This window comes from Rhopalosiphum padi, chromosome 4 (genome assembly GCF_020882245.1).
Source record: "Rhopalosiphum padi isolate XX-2018 chromosome 4, ASM2088224v1, whole genome shotgun sequence".
NCBI lineage: Eukaryota > Metazoa > Arthropoda > Insecta > Hemiptera > Aphididae > Rhopalosiphum > Rhopalosiphum padi.
Genome location: NC_083600.1, coordinates 13413142 through 13437517, shown reverse-complemented (window position 1 = coordinate 13437517; position 24376 = coordinate 13413142). Strand labels below are relative to the sequence as shown.

Genomic DNA, 24376 nt, shown 5'->3' with positions numbered 1-24376 from the left:
ATGCCAAACCGTAGTAATTTGTTCTCGTATATTTAATATCTTTAAGTACAAGTCGTATTTTTTTTTGTGTCTACAATATAAGCACTATAGTGCGATTACTATGTGTGAGTTCTATATGTTATAGAAAACACATTATTGGTAATTATTGGATGCTATCGCACGTCCATTTCGTTAATATATAATAGTAAGATGTATAATATATTTTACTATTGAATTTATATTTAATCGCTGTAGTTAATATTTCGGTGCCATTATTACATTGTTATATATATATCAAAATTCAAAACGACCGCGGCACTTGCTAATAATTAATATTAAATATTTTTTTTCAAGATCAGGTGCGGTCTTTATAGTTTATATAAAGTAAAAATGATTACCTGCGACGAAGATTCGTCAGATTTAATGCTTGATTTGAATACTTTTACTGCTTCCTGGTGTTTTCCAATCGTTGCGAACATTCTGCCTAATCGTAACACGCACGACTTTTTAGCGGCCACGTGTGACCTAATGTCTTTTACTCTAGAACCATCCAGACATAGGCACTTTTTCAACACCACTTCGGCTTCAGTGTATTGATTAGTAGCTGCCAAACAGTCACCCAGACTCAGATAGGCCACTGCAATAAACATTTAATTGTAAATTAATAATTAAATAAATGATCACAATAATTATTAATTATTAATTACTAATTATTGTAATTGTGTGTATATTGATTTATACGGGTGTTAACTGTTATCATCCAAATTATATACAAAACATAATATATTTTATACTATATCAGATTATATTTACACGCTAATGTAGGTCTGAAATTGATCGCCGACCTGTAGCTCAAAATTGCTTCGTCATAATTTTTGTTGTTCCTTAACAGATTCCCACTGTAACATATGAAAATTGAATAATTTAATATTGTAACCACTTCAGATTTTTTTTATATAATAAGTGGTAAATAATATAGCATATATATACATGCAGTTATTTTAGTGGGTACATTGTTGCAAGTTATATACGATAATATATTATAATGGAATTATTTTATTTTATTTGCATACATTGTGAATGTAATAGTGGTCTACATAAAAGTATTTTATATTTTATTATATGAATCAGATAATATTATTATACCCTATCACGGTGATGGCGGTGCCGGCAGTTTCGTTTATATTTTTCGGTTTTGACTTGTAATCATTTATAAACGTTTATATCGCCTGAATTGCTGCTGCAGTTACGTCGTCTAAGGGAGTTGGCAATTAATTATTTCAATTAATTTTCAGAAACATATTAGTCTCTGCACAGAGGGAATGTTACCATAAATTGTGTTAATAGTACACCTCCACTCATCACCGTTCATCTGCGGTGTTGGTAGGGTAAGGAAAAATAGGGACCGAATGGCATCTCTCGAAAACGTGACAGGCAGTTTGTTTTTGGACGAGTGGGGTAAAATAATAATGAAAAAAAAAACACTCACGCGGGAACGAGAGAGAGAGAGAGAAACAGATAGATACAGAGACAAGAGAGGGTGCAAGTAGGGGTCGGGAGAGGGAGAGAGAAGAGTGCGTTGTCTGTCGCTGACAGAGGAGCTTCTCTACTCATCTACTCTTTCTAGTGGTCGGTAGTGGATTCTCCAAGAGGCTACATACTATAATATACGTAGTACTATATAATATATATAGTATAGTTTCCAACCAAAAAAAAATAAATATATATATTTTTCTTCTCTTCTTCAAACGACGCTCCTGAAAACCTGTCAACCGAACGAAGCCATCGCTGTCTCTTCCGAAGGTCGATCCTACATCGCCACTACTCCTAACCATCAATATTTATTAAATTATCACTGTATATTACCATAGTGGATATTTACGCACAAAGCACTACAAGTATAAAGTATAATGTGTTTTTGCGGACAGTACTAAAGTCGTTTATATAATATTATATAGAAAGTGGAAATTATATTATATCTTTCTCAAGTACTTGTGTATAATATGTGCACCCGTTTTTCTCGTGTAGGGTTAGGTATAGATATATAGTGTTTACGTTTATAAACGATATTATACGGCAGATGTGATTCACGGCACTATTATAAGAGCTTCAAGATTCAAGGTGTACTGTAGTGTTAATAGTGCCAAAGAGACGAAATAGAAAATCATAATGACATAATCATCATCATTGCCGTCGTTATGTTAAAATATTGTATAGGTACATTTTATATGATATATTCAGTGTACTCTCGATTATCTACGGAATAGAATGGCAGGGTATCCAAGGATAAGTGAATTCCGCGAATAATCCGAAAAATTAAAATTATGAATTTATTAAACGTAACAACAATTACCAAAAAGTATTAATATATGTATTAAATAATCGTATTGTATTTTATGTCGTTATCGAGTAATTGGCTATCACGACCCAATTAAACCGATAATTATGTAAGTATAATGTGAAGATATATATATTTCATTTTGTATACATAAATATATGTAGATGATTCCGCGGAAGACAACGGATAATCCGCTCGCGGATAATCGAGAGTTCACTGTACGTATAATTTTTAGATAGATAAATACATCAAGATTTTTGGTATAAAATTTAAGTCTAAATTTCGTAATGAATTATTAAGAATTAATATGTCTACTGTCTAGGTCTGAAAATTCGATATTTTCACAATTAAGTCGTCGACTATACTTTTATTTAACGTCGCTTGATATAGCCAGTTGTATAAGGTATCTCCCATAACGGTATTATTACTTACCAAGCGTAACGTATAATAAAGATATATTGTAGTAATTTCAGCATATACGTCGTATTAGTGCTTCTATTAAACGAACGAAATCACACGGTATTAGCTGCAGCTAAATAACGGCAAGTTGTTTACGACCACCGAACGCGTGTTATTAATCGGTGCACATAAAGACATCCAATTTTCGCTTATAAAAAAAACAACGAACGCCTTTCATTAAGGACATTATTTAGGCAATTTATACATTGTATACAAGTATATACTCGTTTATATTTAGTTTATGTTACGATAATACGATAAAATATATTATATAAATTGTAAATACATACCGAAACATTACAGTGCACATAATTTGTTTAGGTACATTAAATAGAGAATTTATATTATAATATAATACATATTATAGTAAGTCTAGTTATACGTATACCACAGGGTTAAGTAATTTTACTTCTTAACCACATAAAAGATATATTAATATATCGGTCGGCACAACGTAAGTTCACCAAGGTAAATCTATTGGCTACTAATATAATTGTATCTTATTAAAAAAAATTATTTATTTTTTTAATATATTTTAACTTAATAAAAATAGCCGAGTTGAGCAAAATGCGTACAATTTATACACGATAATATAGTATAGGACCATTAAATGTTTTTACAGCGCTATATTTACGTAACTCACGTTTGTGTGTGACATCTAACTACCACGGCTGTGGAAGGGAGGTAGAGAGAAACGTGCAGAGGTTCAGTGGACTGGACACCACACCTTCTAGTAAGTTACCTATCCTTATAAATATTTTCTCCTGTATTCTGTAGGTAACGATAAGTCGTTATTTTTGGGGAAAAAAAATTGCACACTTTTCCCGGAAAATAAAACCCCTATACCTACAGATTCGAATCATAAATTCTCAGCGATAATCTATATAACACATGTCAATGCGCCCACAAAAAATCAACAGAAAAACATTATTATGTAATTTATACACGCGTTTTACCGGTTACGTTATAGGTTTGGTTAGGCTGTTTTTTGGGGGTGTTATGAAATTGCAATTACAGTCGACTTACGCGCTTTTCTACACGACGACGCTCGTAATGCTCCCCTCCACTATTACCCTCTAAACACCCACACTCACGTCTTTCCGCCCCGAGAAGTTCGAAGCTGTGCACGTGACACGTACACGTGCAATTTATACGTGTTACCAACTAGACTGTTGTCGACGGATAAGTTTCTGCCTTAGGAAATTAATTTTCGCCATTTTTTTCTGTCGTAACTAACTTCATGTGCAATTTGGGCGTGCGTTGGCTAAACTTTTTTGTTCAACGATAGTTTTAGAAACGGCGGCTATTTATTTTGTACAATATTAAAAACCCTTTCAAATATGATTTTTGTCCCGTAATATTATATTCAAAGAGAAAACTTCTTAAAAGATCTAAAAACACATTGACATGCAAATTTCTCAAATTCGTAAACTATAATATAATTATATGGAAAATAACTTGTATACATTGCTCTAACAATTATAGAGCAAACGGTTAAAAAAATACAAACTATATGTACAACTTTACTATAAGTTCTCGTTAAGTTATTTCTAAATATTGTTGATCTAATGAACAATTCGTAAATTTAACTAACTTTTTTATAATATATTATATATTGTAATCAAATCAACATAGACAATACTCTATGAATAAATTACTTTATACTTATTCATTATTTAAATATTTAATCAACATTGTATTGTAAAAAAAAAAACATCAAAGCGAAAAATATATGTTAATGCATATTATAATTATATGCTATTATAAATTATAATACTGTATTGAGTGTATATACATTTATTTATAATATAATTAATCGTTAATGAACTGCAGCAGTAGGTGATGGTTAATGGTTATAATGGTTGTATAATGTTAAAACAAAAATACAATTAAAAAAATCTATATGATATTTTATCAATAATAAACAATAGAAACTAAACGGCTTAACTTGACTGGCTGTATTTTATAAAGGTACGTAATAGAAAATCATCTTTTATTACGTTTCAAAAATATATCCCCGTCTCACACGAGTTTCAAGTAATAAGCATTATTTGCTAGATTCCAATATAAAAGTTTTATTACTGGTGGATAAAAATATAGTTCAAACTATTTATGTATGGTTATTTCGATTAAAATTTCAATACAGACCCTTGGGATACCAAACAGTAGAATAAGTTTTATTTATTAACTTTAAAATGTATTTTATACAGTTTACAGTTTTATTTTTTTTATCAAGTTGTATATTTATTTCACATTAAACGCATATATATTATTTATATATAGGTATATAATATAATGCTTTATGGTGATTTTTTTTTAACGTACAAATGTACAACTCTTATAAAGTATAATTCTATACAATTTTTGTATTTTTCAAAAATAGTGTTTTATATTGTTTGAAGATAGTTATAACTTATAAGTAATAATAACACTATTATATTTTCAAAAGAACCGAATTATAATTTTAAGTATTTTTTTTAAATTATATATTTTTTACTGTTCATATTCTGAGGAAAATAATTTGAACATGTTTAAATATAATATTTATTGAATGCTGAACTAGTAATTTATTATATAGTTGAAATAAGTTGTACAAATAAACATTTAAAGTTTTTTAAGTTATGTTGCCCTGTTATGTCGTTAAAAACAACCTATAAAGATAAAATTGGTTAACAAATAAAAAACAAAATTAATGAATCAAAAAAATAATATAAATTTTTTTTTTGAACATGAGCTTGGAAGTAGGAAAAAATATTAGTTAAAAATTACTCAAACGAGTTGTCACACAAGCTTAATAACATTTTGCAAGTGCATAACAATATTATGTAACAAAGACAACAAGACGATATTAAAACACTACTAAAGTGTAGGAACATAATGTATTACTTAGTATTTTATTACTATAGAGTATTACGTAATGGATAATAGCAGTACATATTTATTAGAAAATACGACTGTTAATACGGGTTCCATTATTATCCATAGTTGTACAATTATTTTAATTCTTAACGATTTTTAAAAATATAAAACAAATACATTCCTGGAATGGTTATTTTTTTGAAAAATTATCGTGATGTAAAAAAAGGAAAAAATGAAAAGTGAAATGAACACAAATAGTTAATATATGCTTAAAGGTATATTATATAAGAGGAAATATAGTGAATGGGATGTAATATACAAAATAACTTCAAATATGTAATATTTGTGATTACAATTATTTGAAATTCAATATATACATCACATACTTTGGTTATATAATACCATGAAATAAATAAATTAAGCATGTACAGATCTCGTTCCAAATAACATTGTTCAAATACCAGAAATTCTCATCTAGTTTGTTCTCTTATTAAATTTACTATAGTTTTGTGGAAAGTAATATATAATAACGTATAATTATTTTTAAAATAAATTGTTTAATTATAAAAGTGTATAGTGTGTGCACATATGAATGATTTTCGAAACGTTTATTAATAGTAGGTATAGTACGTTATTATAATACATAAATAAAAAAGTCCAATCGATCGATTCAAAATGATAATATTATAATCCTTAGCATCTTAATGACAATCTAAATGATAATTTATCATGTCTACAATACTATTTTTATATTATAATTAATTAAATGTAACTACACTCTTTTATCATAAAAGTAATTTATTTGTCTGTTTATTTTTAAAAATAAGGGTGGAAATGAAAATTAACTGCAAAAATAGTAATAATAATAATACAAATTTGGATTAGATAAACAGGTATATTAAAATATATAATTTATTATGTACAGTTACAGTAGGAAACTCATATACCCACCCATATACTGTAATCCAATATGGTATAATATTAGATAATAAACGCAAAAATATGAGGAAAGTAATAATTTTTAAAACTCGTTACGTGTTAAACTACCATGGTAACAATTTAAAAACATTTGTCATTATGATCCTATATACGCACATGCACACTCCGCATCACATGACCTCGCATGTATGTTTTTTAAAATTAAATTGGAAAATTGTAGATACCCCGGGATTATATATTTTATATAAAAAAATCACCAATAAATTTCATATCTTATAAAATATTAGGCAGTTATAACTTATAATTTATGTATAATACACACAATAAATATATATTGTGTAGTTTCAAACGCCAGGGCTAAAGTTCGCAAAAAACGAGATTTAAAAATCAACCGATTATTTTGTGCGGAGTGCGCTTTTTATCGTTTTACATATTATAATAATAATAACAAAATTAATAAGAACAACGATGTTGTTTTTTGGCGAAGAGCGGTGCCGGAGGTGAAATAAACACCTAGCGGGCGAGCGACTATAATATACTTTATTTTGTTGTCGCAAGCTGAACCCGCGGGATCTAACTACACATTTTTTGGCTGAAAGCGTGTACATATTCTATTATTATATATATAGGTATTATACAAACGCGGATAGAATCTAATCTATAGAAATAATATTAATACTATACATATATGATGAAAATAATTATTACGCAATGAATTCAAGTTTCACCAACTGCATAATATTCTGTCTATCAATTGTTATTTTGTAATATTATATTTGTTTGTATTAAATTAACAACTATAAATCGTAAATAAAATATCAAACAGAAAATTAGAATTATTAACATTTTTTATTTAATGTATCAAGTTTAAGCTGTTTAAAGTAATAAATTAGACATTTGTATATTCGTTACTATACACTAATTTTATATTAAAATATATAAGAAAAAAGAATTATGCTTATCCACATTTTACAAGCCAATATTATTCCCATTTAAAAATATTTAGGTCTAAACTTAACTAAAATAATATTATGTATTGGTTCAAGAATCTACATTCTTAATTTTTTTGATGGTCTATAAAAGAATATTAATTTATTTTTATTATACTGTTGTATTATAATATAATTTTTGTTATAAATTCCACCAGTGTGGGTCACGAAGGGTATAAAAAAATAACGACGCGGTATGCTGAAAGTTACACGTGCATATTATTATTATTATTATTATTATAATAAAGCTGCACTGAGAAGAATCGCGAGCGGCAACGGTCGGATGAAAAGACCGGGCGCGTTGTAGTAGTACGTCGGCGGAACTGTTTCTAATTTATGGCGACCTGTTGTCCGAGAAATGCGCGCAATTACCGTTCTCCGCCGCCGAACGATTATACACGAGCACACGCCGCGGCATTTAACACGGCCATTTAACAAGAATTAATATCTTTCAACCCCAATGCCGCGGCAACCGCGTGTTTTCGCCACTGCTGAGTAAAAGGCCACCCGAGAGGTGAATGTATGTGTATTATCGTATATGTATATTATTATATATACTTGATATACATATACATACTACCTATGGTATGCCTACACGGATATACTGTCTATGTTATATTATATTTAGGTATATACGTACTATATTCCAACAGCTTTTAGACCATAAATCGCATACTCCGCTTCTCTTCTCTTCACAACGGTCGCCTCCTCAAGCCCGACAAAAGTCGTGCGGTGTAATGTCATCACGACGTTCTATCCTTCGATGGTACACAGATATACACGGGTATAGTTTATGCGACGCGACCACCACCTACACTCCATTTCCGTTTCATGGGTCTGACGCCGAAAATCGAATATCAGTGGTGACATAAGGTATATAATTATTATACTTTATTATACATTATACGTTGATGACGACTTTGAGAGTAATTCAACTCATTTCTTTCACTAAAAACTATATTTAACTATATTTATTTTTTAACTATATTTTCCATGTCTCGTTGCAAAGATCTCAATCGTTTGGGTGTCGTTTTTTTCATTGACAGCATTTTAGTCGATGAACTTTAAATAAAAAAAAAAATAATTTTTGGTGAATAGGTCAAGATAAGATTCAGAAATTTTGACTTTTTCGTTATAGTTTCGTTAATTTATTGGTATAATTTAGAATTAGAATTAGAATGTAGTTGAGATTTTAAAGGAGATCAATAAGAAAGTGCAATGTGATGTGAAGAGGACCAGAGTTTATTTATTATTAAATTATTTACTACTATATTCACTGGTATTATCAATTTTATTATTATATTTCTATATTGATCTATTTATTAAAAACATTATTATTCTCTATAACTTATATAATTATGACAATAAAATATTTATTTATTCATTATTGTTATGTTAATATAAAAATGTACAAATTATATAATTAGTATATAGGCTTATTGAATTATTATTATTTACATAATTATACATTTTTTATAATAATTGATATTAACATATTATTCAATTTATTTAATTTATTAATTTTTTTTATAGTTTAAAAGTTCTTATATATTTGTATATTAACCGATGCGCGTGTTTATAATTATTTTTAATTTAAAAAAAAAATACATTTTTTAAACTAGAAATTGATTAATTTTTATCTATTAAGGGCGATTCCAGTATAAGAGGACTACTATCTAAAATTTGAAGCTATTTAAATGGAAAATATTTTTGAAATCGGAAGGTAATTCATGTATCCTTTTAAAAAAAAAAAATGTTGGTAAGAAATTTGAATGTGTTTATGTTTATAATAAGTACATTGGGATATACAAGTGACAACAGAAAAACAATTACCTGAGAAAAAATTCATATTTTACAGAATAAATTACTTTTATCTTGATACTTCAAACAGACAAACACCAAATTAAAATTATTATGTATAATACTGTAAAATGTTCTCTAACGAACTATTTTTACCTATTTAAAATATAAATAAACGAATACAAATTTATTTTTTAAATATTTAAACTAATATGATTATAGTGTAATTTTTACAAATTTGTATAAATACATATTAGTACAATAAAATACAGTATAATACAGCAAATTTAATTTTAACTATTTTATATTTCTTAATTTAAAGTGTAATAACAGCTGATGTTTGAAATAAAGAATTCTTATGGTCTTATATTTTTTTTAAAACGATGAATTTGACATAATTCATGAGTACTTTATTGTTATTCAATTTTTATTTTGTAATATTATTATTGCTCTTTTTATTCATCTGCAGACTGCAGTTATAATTTGTTATTAATTTTATAAATCCATCTTCATATAATATTCATATTTATATTAAATACCTATTAATAATATCATGCTTTGAAGTAAAATGAAAGAATAAATTGGTTTTTAAATTAAAATAATGTTAAAAAAGTAATGTATTGAAAATTGAAATACTTGTATTTATTTTAAAACGATTATTGATTTTGGATAAATTATTTGGCTGCATGGCTAGACAGTAAAAAAGTCACAGATAACCGACATAATGTAGAAAAAAAATATGTTATGAATTATTCAGTTGTTTGCCGTGTTGAACAAAAATATTTTAAATACGAATTTGTTAAACATTGTCAAATAATTTTCGTTGAAAGATATTGAATAATTATTTATTTATTTTTCGTTTTAAGTATAATATTTTATTAGGGTCATTTAATAATTTATGTTAATTATGTATAATTTTACGATTACAGTTACGTTAATTAAAAAAAAAAATTAAAATTTAATAATTATATTACATTTATATTTAGGTAAACTTTCAACTTAAACGCGTGATTGTGCCTTTTTTTCTAACTTGGCATTCGTAATTTATAAATGTATAATATAGGTATGAACCAACATTCAATACTCCATGAATAGTTATTTAGTTTAATTTATCACTAAACTTGGTATTATATTATATTAGTAACATATTTTGATTTTCAAACACATTCAAGTTGTGCCGGAGTTTCAATGTTACATGATTGAATTTTATTCATAAAGTTAGCAAGTTGTTATACTATAATACGTGTATATGATTACGATTATATTATAATACGACAAGTAACATCATTATGCAAATAAAACGTAGTCAGAAATGTATTATATTATCTTGTTGTTAGAGTAATAGAGTTAATATTTAACAAACGGTTAATAACGATGAATGCATATTGCGTATAATATTATACGGTAGACCTATTATATTATGAAAAAGTAAAAATAAACATTTTAATTTGCATTGTAATCAAATTATTTGATTTTTAAGATGTTAAAAGCAAAAGCATATAACATTTATTATATTATATTCGAAACCTACAAAAACTAATTAATTAAGAAATATTTTACAAAAAAATTACAGTATTTCGACGGATTAAAAAATGATAAATGCCCATTTTTAGTATTTATCTTCTATATGTATAGATTTTTTAATATTTACAAAATGCATTTCAATTTATACCAATCCCTGTAGATAAGCATGTACATTATTACACTATTACATCATCATGATTAGAGTAGTGGTGTATAAGATGGTTATAAAGATTAGGTTATATGATTATGTATAAAATGCGTGTACCTATACCTATGCAACTTAATAGTTTTTTATTTTAAAAACCGTAGAAACGCTATTTACGTATGCTCTTTTAAATAACCTACGCGTTGTTACCGCAGAGAGATGCAAAATAAAGACGTTTCGTATTTTCAAATCTAAAGCAAATCCTACCATTTTCTAGACTGATTTTCAGAGTACAAGTGAACGCATATTTAACTCTTGGGTCACACACACACACACGTACTTAAATATTGTGACAATGCTTAAATTACGCGTTAATGCGTGCCCGGGCGCGTGTGCTCGTGTGTGTACGGTTAATCGCGTGCGATCTAAAGCAATAACAGCAGTGTGCTCGGTGTTTTTCGTTTCGCGGGGCGCGCGTTGTTGTTTGTAAACCTCGGAGCGGCGGTGGTGGCGTTAAGTCGAGGAAAAAAAAATACAAGAAAATACTTTATCAGCCCATAAACGCGCGACGACGTACACACGCACACATTCGCTCATTCACACCACACGCACCAGTTGCTTCGGCTTAAGTAACGTGCGAATATCGGCATATGCGTTACCCGGTTCATTAATCTTTCGTTTTACACTGCACTATACTCGCTGTTTCCAGGACGCTTCGCCGCTATACATAATATATATATTTACGCAAGTCCACGAACACACACACATACACACACATGGTCGGGCGTATTAACGCTATTCGCTTTGTGCGGTCTTTGCCACCAGGCAGCAAACATATTATGCGCGAAAACCAACGCATTCATCGTATACGTGTGTGTACATAATGTATATTATTATAGTCATCGTACACGCGGTATTATAATATACAAACAGCGCAGTGCAGGCGTACGCCGTACAATTATAACGACGGAGACGGATATTCAACGTACAAAATGCGGTTATTAAAAAAAAAAAATTGTTTATGTCATGAACAAAAAAAAAATATTGTAAATTATACGAACGCATAACATGATATTATGTATACACGTTATATTATGGTATATCATATGATGCGTACGGGACGAGAAAATATATATATACCATTTCCGCTGTCGCTTTTATCCAGTAATTTGTATTTTAATGACAGCGCCTACTTTTTGACGCCATCGTCGCCGTCGCCGCCGACAAAACAAATTGATACAAACGGTATGTGAAAAACGACCTTTTTTTTTTTAATAATCTCCCGTCGACGCGACTTTCACGTCGACAGAACCCTTATTGTCATACTATAGCACTATACACTGGTAAAAGTTTTACATGCGAATTAATCATCACGATCGTTGTTCGTCGACCGGAATAACAACTCATTGTGTATTTGTACCATATTAAAGCCAGACAGACCCCGCCACGTCGTTGTAAATAAAAAAAATCGCGTCGAAACGCAACAATAATATTAAAATATTTACGTCACATAATGTGGGTACCTAGTACCCACACGTTCAATGCAAAAGTGCAATACGATATTAAATATAATAATACGCCTATATGCGTGTTTAAACAAGTATAGTATAAATAGTAAATACCCTACACATATCATAAGTTACGACGTTAGCAACATTTCGTCCGACGTTGAACACTCGCAGTTTAAACTTACAACTCAGGGCACTTTCACAGTTCACGGGTAGATACGCTGCTAGCATTCAACCAAACGATAGAACTATTGTAAAAATATATTTTTTTCAAGATTCATGTTTAAGTAGTCATCATGTTAAAGTTCCAAACGTTGCCACGTTGATGATCTTGAAATTTGATTTAAAGAATATTCGCATTGCATTAAAGATAGTAACTCAAATTAATATTATTATACTTAAAAAATACTATAAATGGTCTAGAAATTAATAAAAGTAGATTTTAAATGTAAGGTTTTTATAACAATTTGTGCAAAATTCATATAAGAATGAACTAAAATAAAAAAAAAAATACATAGTAAAATATTGATACCTATTATAGATTATTCTATAATAATAGAAACATTACCCACTCTTCAATAAAATATCATTAAATTAGCGTACAATTTTTAGCGTATTATCTAGACTTACAATTCAAAGAACGCATTAATGACCTAAATATATAAATACAAGTGTTAGAAATGTTAGAAGTGTTAGAACATGCCACGGAAACCACAAAAACTTACGGGAATATTATAAAGGGTAAATTATTTGTTTATAATATTATAATATTTTAGTCTCGTTGCACTCGCACTGGATTGATGTACATTAGTAAATCACTATTAATACCATAAGTTCATAAAAGTATAGTAAAATAATAAAACAATTCAAACGCAGAACTCGTTGTATAACAATATTCCTACATGCGTACACGCAGATTCCCGGGAGTCTATACTGATCCAAATTTGGGAAAAATTGTAATATTATTACATACTTTGTATTTTCATTTCGACGGTGTTACCCATTACGCAATATTATACATTTATATAAACACACCTGTTTTGTTTCACCAATTTGATAACCTACAGTGCAGATGATTCATTATTTGGCTTCGTAAAGCAATTAACGGGTTTCTGAAACGAATATTATTAAGCTATGATTGTTTTATAAGTGTACAAATACATTAGTTTTATATGTAACACAAAATGTACAATAAATTAATGTAATAATATACATATTTCTGTATATAGGTGATATATTAATAAAATATCATAACGTGGGATATTATTACTACCAACAAGACAATTAACAAATTCGTATGCATGGAAATTTATAATGAAAGCAATGTTTGTATAATTATAATATTAATTAATTTTATTTATAAGTCAGGTATGGCAATTTTAATAGACATTTTCTAATTACTCTTGCAATTTAATTTGAATTGAACTCTATACCAATCGTTTTTAAGGAGTTAAATATAGAGAAAGTGCAGGTATGCGATTCGTATGGTGTGTTTACGTGCGTATCAGTGATTATAAATAAATGTGTTTAGCTGTAGTAGACAGTAGTAGTATAATAGATAATGTAAAAGAGATAACAGGATACTTTTCAACCAATATAATAGTATACGTAATCTGATGTTGATGAGTATTATACTAAACCCCATGTTAATCGCTATTAACGCAATAAGAAATCAGAAAATATTGAACAATTTTATGAATATTTTTTAAGTAAAATCATTTTTTTTTAAATATTGTAACTCACACAAAATTCTTAAATTTTTACGTTCTAAAATAAAATTTAAATATAGGTGTTAGAAATTGCATTGATATTTTATCAGTATAGCGTATAGGTACGATAAACAAAATCTACTAGGTATGTAATGGTTGAAAAAATTATCAGTTAAAATTATTTTTATATAGGTAGATTAAATTTATATTTTAGAGAGATTCGAGAGATAAAGAACCTAAACTATTAGTATATTGGTTTCTTTCTTAACTTATTAAAAAAATATGTTGACTAGCTTTATAATCTATTTCTTAAATTGTTTACTTAATATATATTATTATAGTTTAGACAAGTATAAAATTAGTATAAATTGGTAGTTTTTAAGATATAGGTATACAACAAAAAATTTAAATATTTTAAAAACTCATAAAAAATTATATAAAAATAATCGAATTCCTACGAAAACATTATTCTATATACTTATACAGTTATACTGTTATTATAATGTAATATAATGATATCTTATAAGGCTACTATATCATAATAACTCAGCATTCGATGTAATTATTATTTTTCATTATGGATATTATATTTATTATTTTCTGATAATATTTTGAGTTAAACTGTCTAAACATAGTCAAAAAAAGTTCGAATAAAATATTATTATTAAATATAAATTGTAATGTATATGGTTTAAATATATACAATGTAAGATATACACTATGTACGAGTATTATGTTTGTTATTTATATTATACGAATACGAATGTTCTGCATATTTTGTTGACATGTGCGATAGTTATATTCGCTGTTGAGGTATTACGTTGAGTCGATATAATCGAAAATTCTGTGACCTGTATTACCTATGGATTACGAAGAGTATCGAAATATGAAATCATAGATTGCGCTATGGTTTTTTATTCGGTCGAAATGCATTTCGCGTTGGGAAAGTTGCGATATTGCGAGATCAAAGGGAATACTATTTTCGCGCGATGCATTATATTAATAGACGTAATAGCCGGATATATAGTGTTAAATATTTTATTATTTAAACAATGTAATTGTTAAAACACACTTATGCATTCGGTATTCATTAACTAATAAGTTTCAGACATTTTTTTTTTATTATTTTTTTCTATGCCCAATAGATCAAAAAGTCGAGTATTTTTATATTTATTAAGTCTTTTATGTATTCATTTTGTAATTTTTAACAGAATATCCAGTTTTATAACAACCACTATTTTAAATTTAGGATATTCGAGCGGAATATTTTTTTATGAAAATGTTGACATGCAAATTAAATATATTTATTATAGTATTTATGAAAACATTTTATTTCTCGAAGAACTGATAATCATTGAAAATATAATAAGTATAAGGTATTGAGTATTACCAGTAGTGAGGAATTACTATCGTTAGCCATAATTTATCCATAATTGTTATTTAAACTGTAAATGTTTTAAATAATTATGAATCAATAACGATCATCAATATATTTAAAGGTAATTTTAATAATAAGGATGTCATTCATACAAAAATAAATTTAAAAAAAACCATTAAGAAGTATTATAAACGACTTTTCAGTATTTTAATGATTGGTTGAGAACACGATGGTTCGCTAAAAAAACCACCGCTACTTATATTTACATTGTTTTACAGGTGTACTTCTTATGTATGTACGTTTTCTTAATAATTTAATAATTCCAATCATCTGCAGCTGTTAGATCACCCTTTCGTAGTCGTGTGCATGTTACGTATTTAAGGCTATAATATTATATAGGTACTTCTGCAGTACTGTTTTGCCTACTATATGCTATTATTTCCCTCTCACTATAAACAAAATCCCGAAAGGACCGAACACAAAGAGATGAAACGGTTGTCGCGCGGGGATAAAATTGTTCCATTTATCGTACCCTGCAGGGAGGGGAAAAAGAAGTTTCCACCGATAATCCGAAAATGTACAATGTATAATACATAGCAGATTTATCACTGCAGCATATTGTACGTGTATATATATATATATATAAATGTGTGTGTGTATATACATAAAAATATATATGTATATTGATATATATATATATATTAAGGGAGTACGCGCTCGCTCGCTTATTTATACCGTGAAGTTTGGTCGCCAATTTGGTTTCAAGTCAGCGGCGGCGACCGATTTGTCCTTAATTTTATTACGCTTTCTTTTTATATGTGCTCGCTCCAAACGGATGGTGAGCGGGTCACGAAGGAACGTTATTGGCTGGTGACATCTGCACCATCGGTCCAAACTGTCGGCCGTAAACGATTCCTTTTCACATATTGCTTTCTCGATCACTACACACACACATATATATATATATTATTACATGTATTATACAGTTATATATATTATATATATATACTGCACTGCGCTGGAACTGTACACTAAAGAGGCGACGGCATTTGTTACGAATCGTTGCATTTATATCTGTGGTTATATAGATTTCTGTCGAGATTTTATATCCAATACGTGATGGTCACTAAAAAAACCATACAGTGGATTTAAATGATTCTTGAGATGAAGGTTCTTTGATTTTAAATATGTATTACTATAATAATAATAATAATAATAATTTACGCAAGTAAGTTTTTCTAAAACCGTTTCCGGCGATCAGTGTTTGAAGCTGTGTGATTTATATTAACGCTTCACTAATTTTCACAGTTTTAGAGAAATGTATCTATATAGATAATTTGAAAGGAATGGATACACAAAGATAGAAAAGGACGAAGATAAAGTTGCGAGACAGAGACAGAGAGATTCGGACGCGTTGACCCAACGACACTATATTATTACATACACAGCTATTGTGTGTGCGCGCGCGAACGAAATCCGTTTCAGAGTTTAATACTCTGCGAACCATAGTGGAAAGCGATTTGAAGAACTAACACGAATATTGGCTTTTCGAAACGCAGTTCAAGTGCGAAATTGGCGATTTTCCGACCGCAGCTGCAGACGAATCGTTGGCAGCACAATGGGTCCTTTGATCCGCGTGGCCACCGCATTGACCACATTGTTTGAGTTTTTGAAATTATCAAAAATAAGGAAAGTCGTACAGGGTGATCTACCAAAAATGCTTATATAATTGATCATTTAAATTATTAAAATTATGATTAAAGGAATTTAATAGTGTATTTAATAACCATCTTTTTAAATCCCCAAATGTTTTATTCAATTTAAAGAGCATTGTGTGGTATTAGACATTTTTATTTTTCAAATAATCACCATAATTTTTTTTTGAAATTATTAACAATATGATGTTATTGAAAATGTTTATGTAGGTATTTAAATGAATTGAACGAATAGCTTTTGAGTTATTAAACTTAGAATTTAGTACTAGTATAATTTTAGAATATAATATATGTTAAGGAAATATGAAGACTACAATGTTTTGAAATATACTATAATTTATGTTAATTTATTACATGTTTATATTTTTTTTTTAAATTGTCAGAGTTTATAGTAAAAATTAAATTTATTATATATTTTATATATTTTATGTAAAATCATTATTAATAACTATTATCATTGGCACATATATCTTAAAAACTCAAATACTTCACTTTTAAATTTAGATTTCGATGCATTAACAAATTAAAAAAAAAAATAGTCAAAAGATCTAAATTACATTTGTGATTATTGATCCCACTTTTATAGGGAGATGAATAGCGTTTTACTCGTGTTTATTTATGGGTACCTATTCTACTAAAATTTAAAACAATTATTTTAGTTTACGAACCAAAATTTTTTAAAAACAAATTGTGTGACCAAAGGTTTTGTATTTTAGAGTATGATAATAATAATAAGTTAAAAATAATATAATAGGTACATGATATATATATTTAGATAACAACCATTATGAAAGTAATAACCCACATACAAATAATATAATAATTATAGTACACATTTAAGCTTTTTGAGTTGGAAATGTGGTTAAATATATATTAATTTCATGTACTATATTATAAAATATTTGATCTTTTATTTCACAACAGTATCCTATTTAAACTTATTTTAATGAGTTTTTGTTAATATGTTTTTTTTGTCTATCATGTATTACTGATATAATTTACTAGGGCCTTTAATTCTTTATTTATTATAAAATATGTATGCATAATATTACTAATCATATAATTATTTTTTCGAGTTTCTCAATATCAGATGCTACATATTAGCTTAAAATTTCGAATTCAGCTATATACCATCCAATGTAGTTTAACATATTTTTAAAGATGATTGTTTACATATATTAATGTTTGCTTAAATTATATACAAGTATATATATATATATATATATATATATAACTATATATTTAAAATAACGAGATAACTTTATCATACGACTTTGAAGTACGGCCAATTCAGGAATCTTGAGATGTCACTACTGGGTATGCTTTTAAGGTTTTAAGGTTCTAAGTTTTTATATCGATAATTTTCGACCACTTGAGAAATACTGGGATTAATAATAATTTATATTTATATGTATTGATAATTTCGTTTAATTTGTACTATTATGATTTACAAAAATCGCAGCGCAGATCAGCTGTTTAAACTTTAAAGAATAATAATGCTACAACAATTATTTTAGATTGGTGATTGCAGTCTTAAAATCAAATAATTTTAAACAATATCTTGTCTCAGAATGAATTGAGTAAGTTTTAATTGGGACCGGTTTTTCTATGACGAGAGGACAAGTAGAGGTGGCCAATAGATCATTATAACGCCAATACTAGATAAAATATCGAGATCTTCTGATAAGTGGAATACGATTAGTTATGCAAAAGATAGAGTTCTAAATTTACCATAAATAATAGATAAATTGACATAAATCGAAAATCAAGTAAGTAATTATACTTTGGATTAATTAAATTTGGTGACATAAATGATACGATCTTAGAGAATATTTTATAAAAAATTCATAGGGACCTACCTATATAACCAAGAAAAAATAAATTTATGTAAGAAAGATGTAGTGTCTCCAATGCTAATAATTAATAATCATACAAATAAATTGAGAACTTATGTCTCATATTAGTTATAAGTTATATCTACCAATAGTATTTTTTTAGCTTATTCAGTTATAAAAAAAAAAAAATCAATTTAAAACATTTTGACAATAATACATGTTGTTTACTTATTTTGTTTAATGTTACGATGATATGATACTATTAAAAAACATTTGTTGTTCAAATGTTAACTTGTTTTTAAATATTTTAGATTTTCTAAAATCTTCATTAAACAATTATAATAATTGCAAGGTTTTAAAATACAGCATTACGCTGGCTTTTAACAGTGATTTTAATTTTTACGGTACCTATTCGTGTAATTAAAAATCACAATGGAAACTTATAAGTTATAAGTTAAGAGTAGTGTTAAATTTGTTAATGATTAAAACCCAAAATTCCAAAGGTCAATTTTATAAATACTTCAATTTATTATTATAATAGTTTATATATTATAGTAAATAGTTTGCATAATACGGTAAGTATTTACTATAGTTTTAGAACTATTATAGACAATTTAATACAAATAGTAAAATATAATAATAATTAGTTTATAGTTATTATAACTTATTAATTATAATATTTATTTTAAGTACGCTCGACGTAATCTGAATTTCATGACTAAAAATAAGCTATATGGCATATGCCCTTATGTTAAATTTTAATAAACAATTTAATATTCTTAATTACAATTACAATATAATAAAGGTACTTATTTATGGAGTTTTAAATATTTATTATAAATATAAAAATATTAAAACTGGGTTAGGATAATTTTAATCTAACGTAAATAACTAATAAATGTCTATTAAAATTTTATGTTTATGATTTTATACTTTATTTTAAAAATGTATTTAAAAAATATATTGGATAAAAAACGTATTACAAGTTATCGGTTTCAGAGGAAAATTCTTTAGAAAATATTTTGCATCATTTTCAATAAAGAAAGTTATTCTAAGAATTCTCTGTGAAAAATATACTATCATCTTAAATTTTTGTATAAAATAAGACCAACTAACAAAGGAATTTTTTTAAAGTTTCGATCAATAATTTTTTACTGCAATTAATTAAATATTTGTTAAAATACGTTTATAATTGATACTTTCTAAAAATATATTTTCAAAGGGACAGCATTGAAAAAAAATATTGAATAATTATTTTCAATATATTATTTAGTAAAAGGGATGAAAAAAATGTGTGTATTTTTATACAACAGGATTTAAATTTCGTAAAAAATAAAAGAATTGGGTTGAAAGTAACCAAGACAAATCACACGAAAACGTGATCGTTTCACTTGTAATGTTCTAGACCACATGTCATTCTATACCACTAAACTACAAAACAATGTGGTTTTTATTGCATTTTTTTTTTATACTCTTGAGTTTCATTATGTGAGTAACATGACGTTTCATTCTTTTTAGATAAAAGAAAAAAAGAAAAGAAAAAATATATATATCGCGCTCGTTCACCAAAAGTAGGCGTATAAAAGCCATCAACTTTCGGACAGCCATAAGCTTCTTGGGTGTGTTATTAAATTGTTTTTTCCTAGCGTATCTCAATTTATTGTTTTGTTCCGTAGACGAAAAGGAGATGAGGAACAATAAGAAATGATATTTTTTTACGGTCTTCAATAAAGACTGTGATTGTTATACGGCACATTTGGCACAAAACTCACCCCTCCGATAAATAACGGAACATATTTTACGAGTGAAACAAGGCAACGGAATATATACAAAATTCGAAGTAAAAAATTGTTTTATTTTTATTTTTTTCTTTGACAGGTATGCGGTAAACGATATTATTTATAGAGTTTCGAAAATAGCATTAGCCTTAGCTGTTTCTTGAAAAAAAAACAAATAAATAATACGAAATTTCCTATATAAACAATAATAATAATAATCATGGTCTATGCGCAATTATGTTATTATATTATTACACAAGGTCGTGGACTGCAGGTGTAGAGGAAATAGTAAATATAATATTATAAAAATGTATTACTCACAGATTGTAATGTACATCAGCCATGTTGGGCCGGTGTTTGAGTGCGGATCGGTATGCCAGTTCTGCTTCATTCATTCTGCCTTGAGAGCTGAGTATCGAACCAAGATTTCCGTAGGCTAAAATTTAATCAAGATTCGAGATGAGAATAAGAGAGAAAATGAGAGAGAGACAGAGTGAGAGAGAGAGAAATAGAGACGGTGAAAAAGAGGGGAAAAGAACGGAAACGATCAGCGAAACCTATTCTCTTTTATTGAATTAAAACGGTCGCACTGCTAGATTGGAGGGTTGTAGCCAATGGATTGATAGGTATAGTCTTGCAGACTTTATGGAATGCTGGGAGCGGGAAAAGGCACGAAATTAAAAACACTAAGCAGTTTATTAGACGTCGTACATACAGTGTTTATATAACAAAACGTATTTTTTCCGAAAATATTCCGGTAAATTGTAAAAACTAAAAACTGTGTAATGGTATTTACATAATATATATATTATATATAATACATATAAAATATTGTCTAGTTGTCTTACAGTGGGACAAGACACGGTAATATCTCAAAACATATCCCTTCGTATAATATGTAATGTTTTTCGTCTGACAGTGATCATAAATACCATAAACCACATGGACTTATTTTTCAAACAAACGTATATATATATATATATTACATAATACTATTATTGTACGTAAAACCTGGCTGTACTATTTTATACATTCTATTCTCTTAAGTAGTCTTATAAAGTAATCGAGTACATAAATATATTTGAATAAACCATTCAAATATTTTTAATATCTACTAACATTAGAATTTTAAATAACTACTCAAAGTGATTGTATTAAAATTATATAATTTTATATAAGTACCTTATTAATATTTTCATTAACACATTAAACTAAAATATAAATATTTATTAGATATGTATATATAATGTAATCATGTAATCAATATACAATATATTATAAAATTTATATAGAATGTTTATAAACGCGTATATTGTATAAATAGATTCGAATTTACATTTAAATTTTAAATATTAAAGTTATTAGTAGTATACTAAAATCATAATACTATAAACACTATCGAGTATTGATATAGTAATAAAAACATTTTTAGGAATTTAAAAGTATCAATAAAACTATATTTTTTTAAATATTTATAGTAGTACTTTAATACTATTTTAACTGTAAAATCAAATACGTATTCTCAAAGGTTTTTTTAAAAATTATCTTTTATAAAATAACTCTAAACAGTATAGTTAATACTGGATGAATATAGTTATTAAAATTTCAGTTGAACGCGTTGTGAGATGTTTACAACTGAAATAGCAATTAAACTTCAATAATAATTTTTTTTCCACACCATAAACCTAAAAGTGTATAATATGATCAACATTCTATGATTTAATTTTATAGAGATAATCTACGAGAAGAAGTCGTACGTACAATTTCAGATAAAGGTTTTTGGGGAGAAAACTCTCTTAACGTGCTTTTGAAAAGTGTATATTACTGTAATTGTATTGTTTTAGAAGAAAAAATATAATTCTATGACGAGTATGACGTAGTATTGTGTATTAAAATATGAATATGCGTAATGGCTATAATTGCAATTTCTCGAAAACCTATGGTTTTTCATCGAATAACTTTTCTCCAAGTTGTGCTAAATTACAAAATATGTACTTAAGTTATATGGTACGTGTTTTATCAAAATTGGTACATTAATTTATATACACATAGGTATACAATACATAATACATACATTTGCATAAAATATTTATATATATATATGTATATTATGTATACGAAAACTATGTAGTAGCACACAGTATATCAGATGACTTTATGGTTATGACTCAATGGATTAAATACGGCTTTGTTGTAATATCAAAAGTTGTATAGCTGTATCTTTTAAGTCTTCTGGAAATATGTCATTAAAGTTTTGGAAAACAATAGTAATCCGAACGTTTAATTCGATTAAAACACTGCAGTTAAATGCGTGTTCTCTAAAAATAAAAACCCGATGGACCACAATTGATATTGATGTTTGATGAACAAATGTAGGTAATTATTTGACATAATTTATTATATAACCATCGTTACCTGTAGTGGGATTTTGAAATCTCTGGGACAAAAATTTCATAAAAGCGTGGATGTGAATGCGGGTGAAGGACGGTTTGCAGACGGTTTATGGTCGTGGACGAGCGCTGCAGTGGTATGACTGATAATAAATATATGTATGTTGGGTGTGAAAAGATCGTGATGTACTTACATTTTGGTGGATTGACTTGAATACCGGACCGGTAGAGGGACTCTTCGTCGCGCCAATCGCGATTCCTGAGTACGGTCCGCAGACCGTATGTAGCCACTGTCGTGGCGTAAAGCGCGTATACGACAGTTGACCTGCGTCCATTGGTCGCCTTTGCAAGCGCGGCGGCCGAGCAGCCAACTAGCAAGCAATAGCCCACGCTTGGTATATACAGTACACGTTCGGCCACTACGAAACCGACGTAGAACAGGGCGTTTGACGCGGGAACGTACGAGGCGACGGTCACAGCGGCAGCCACGGCCACGGCAGTCCATTTCCGGAGGATAGAAGCGCGGGCGACGGCCACCAGAGCCGCGTAGAACAGCACGGTGGCTACGTTCCGCGGGTCGGCCACCGACTCGATCCGAGGTACCGCGTCCATTGACCAGTCGTAGCTCAGCACTTGCGGCCACACAAGCAACTGGGCGCTGACCACGGGCAGGTGCAGAAATGTCAGCGCCCGGACAGTTGGGTCCGGATGCTTGGCCGCCGGGTTGTCTGACGCCGCGAACGACGGAACCGCGCCTGACATGACGCATAACCGACCGGCGACCATCACCGCGGTACTGGTCACTAGCACTTTCAGCGTTCTCTTGTAATCCTGGTCCGCAGTAACCTGCAATAATTAAATGAAAACAAAGCGTTATAATGGTGTTTAAAGAAAAAAAACAATAATATTCAGATGATTATGCATAGTAGTGTATACCTACTATCGGTTAGCCTAAATATTAGATAGGGTTAAAAATAAATATGAAGAGAAAATAAGTATATTTAAAAAAAAAATTAAAAATAAATATTTAC

The 24376-nt window shown here is 28.4% G+C and overlaps 1 protein-coding gene across 1 annotated transcript in view; it reads right to left on the bottom strand.

Annotated features, from left to right (window-relative positions):
- Nucleotides 1-24376, bottom strand: part of LOC132929144 (protein O-mannosyl-transferase TMTC2-like) — a 76222-nt gene that overhangs the window by 20981 nt on the left and 30865 nt on the right. The window contains exons 5-8 of the mRNA XM_060994269.1: nucleotides 23540-24191; nucleotides 21277-21391; nucleotides 793-878; nucleotides 378-616 (exon numbers count right to left, since the gene is read on the bottom strand). Coding sequence (XP_060850252.1) covers nucleotides 378-616; nucleotides 793-878; nucleotides 21277-21391; nucleotides 23540-24191 — 1092 coding nt within the window. The remainder of the gene's footprint in view (nucleotides 1-377; nucleotides 617-792; nucleotides 879-21276; nucleotides 21392-23539; nucleotides 24192-24376) is intronic.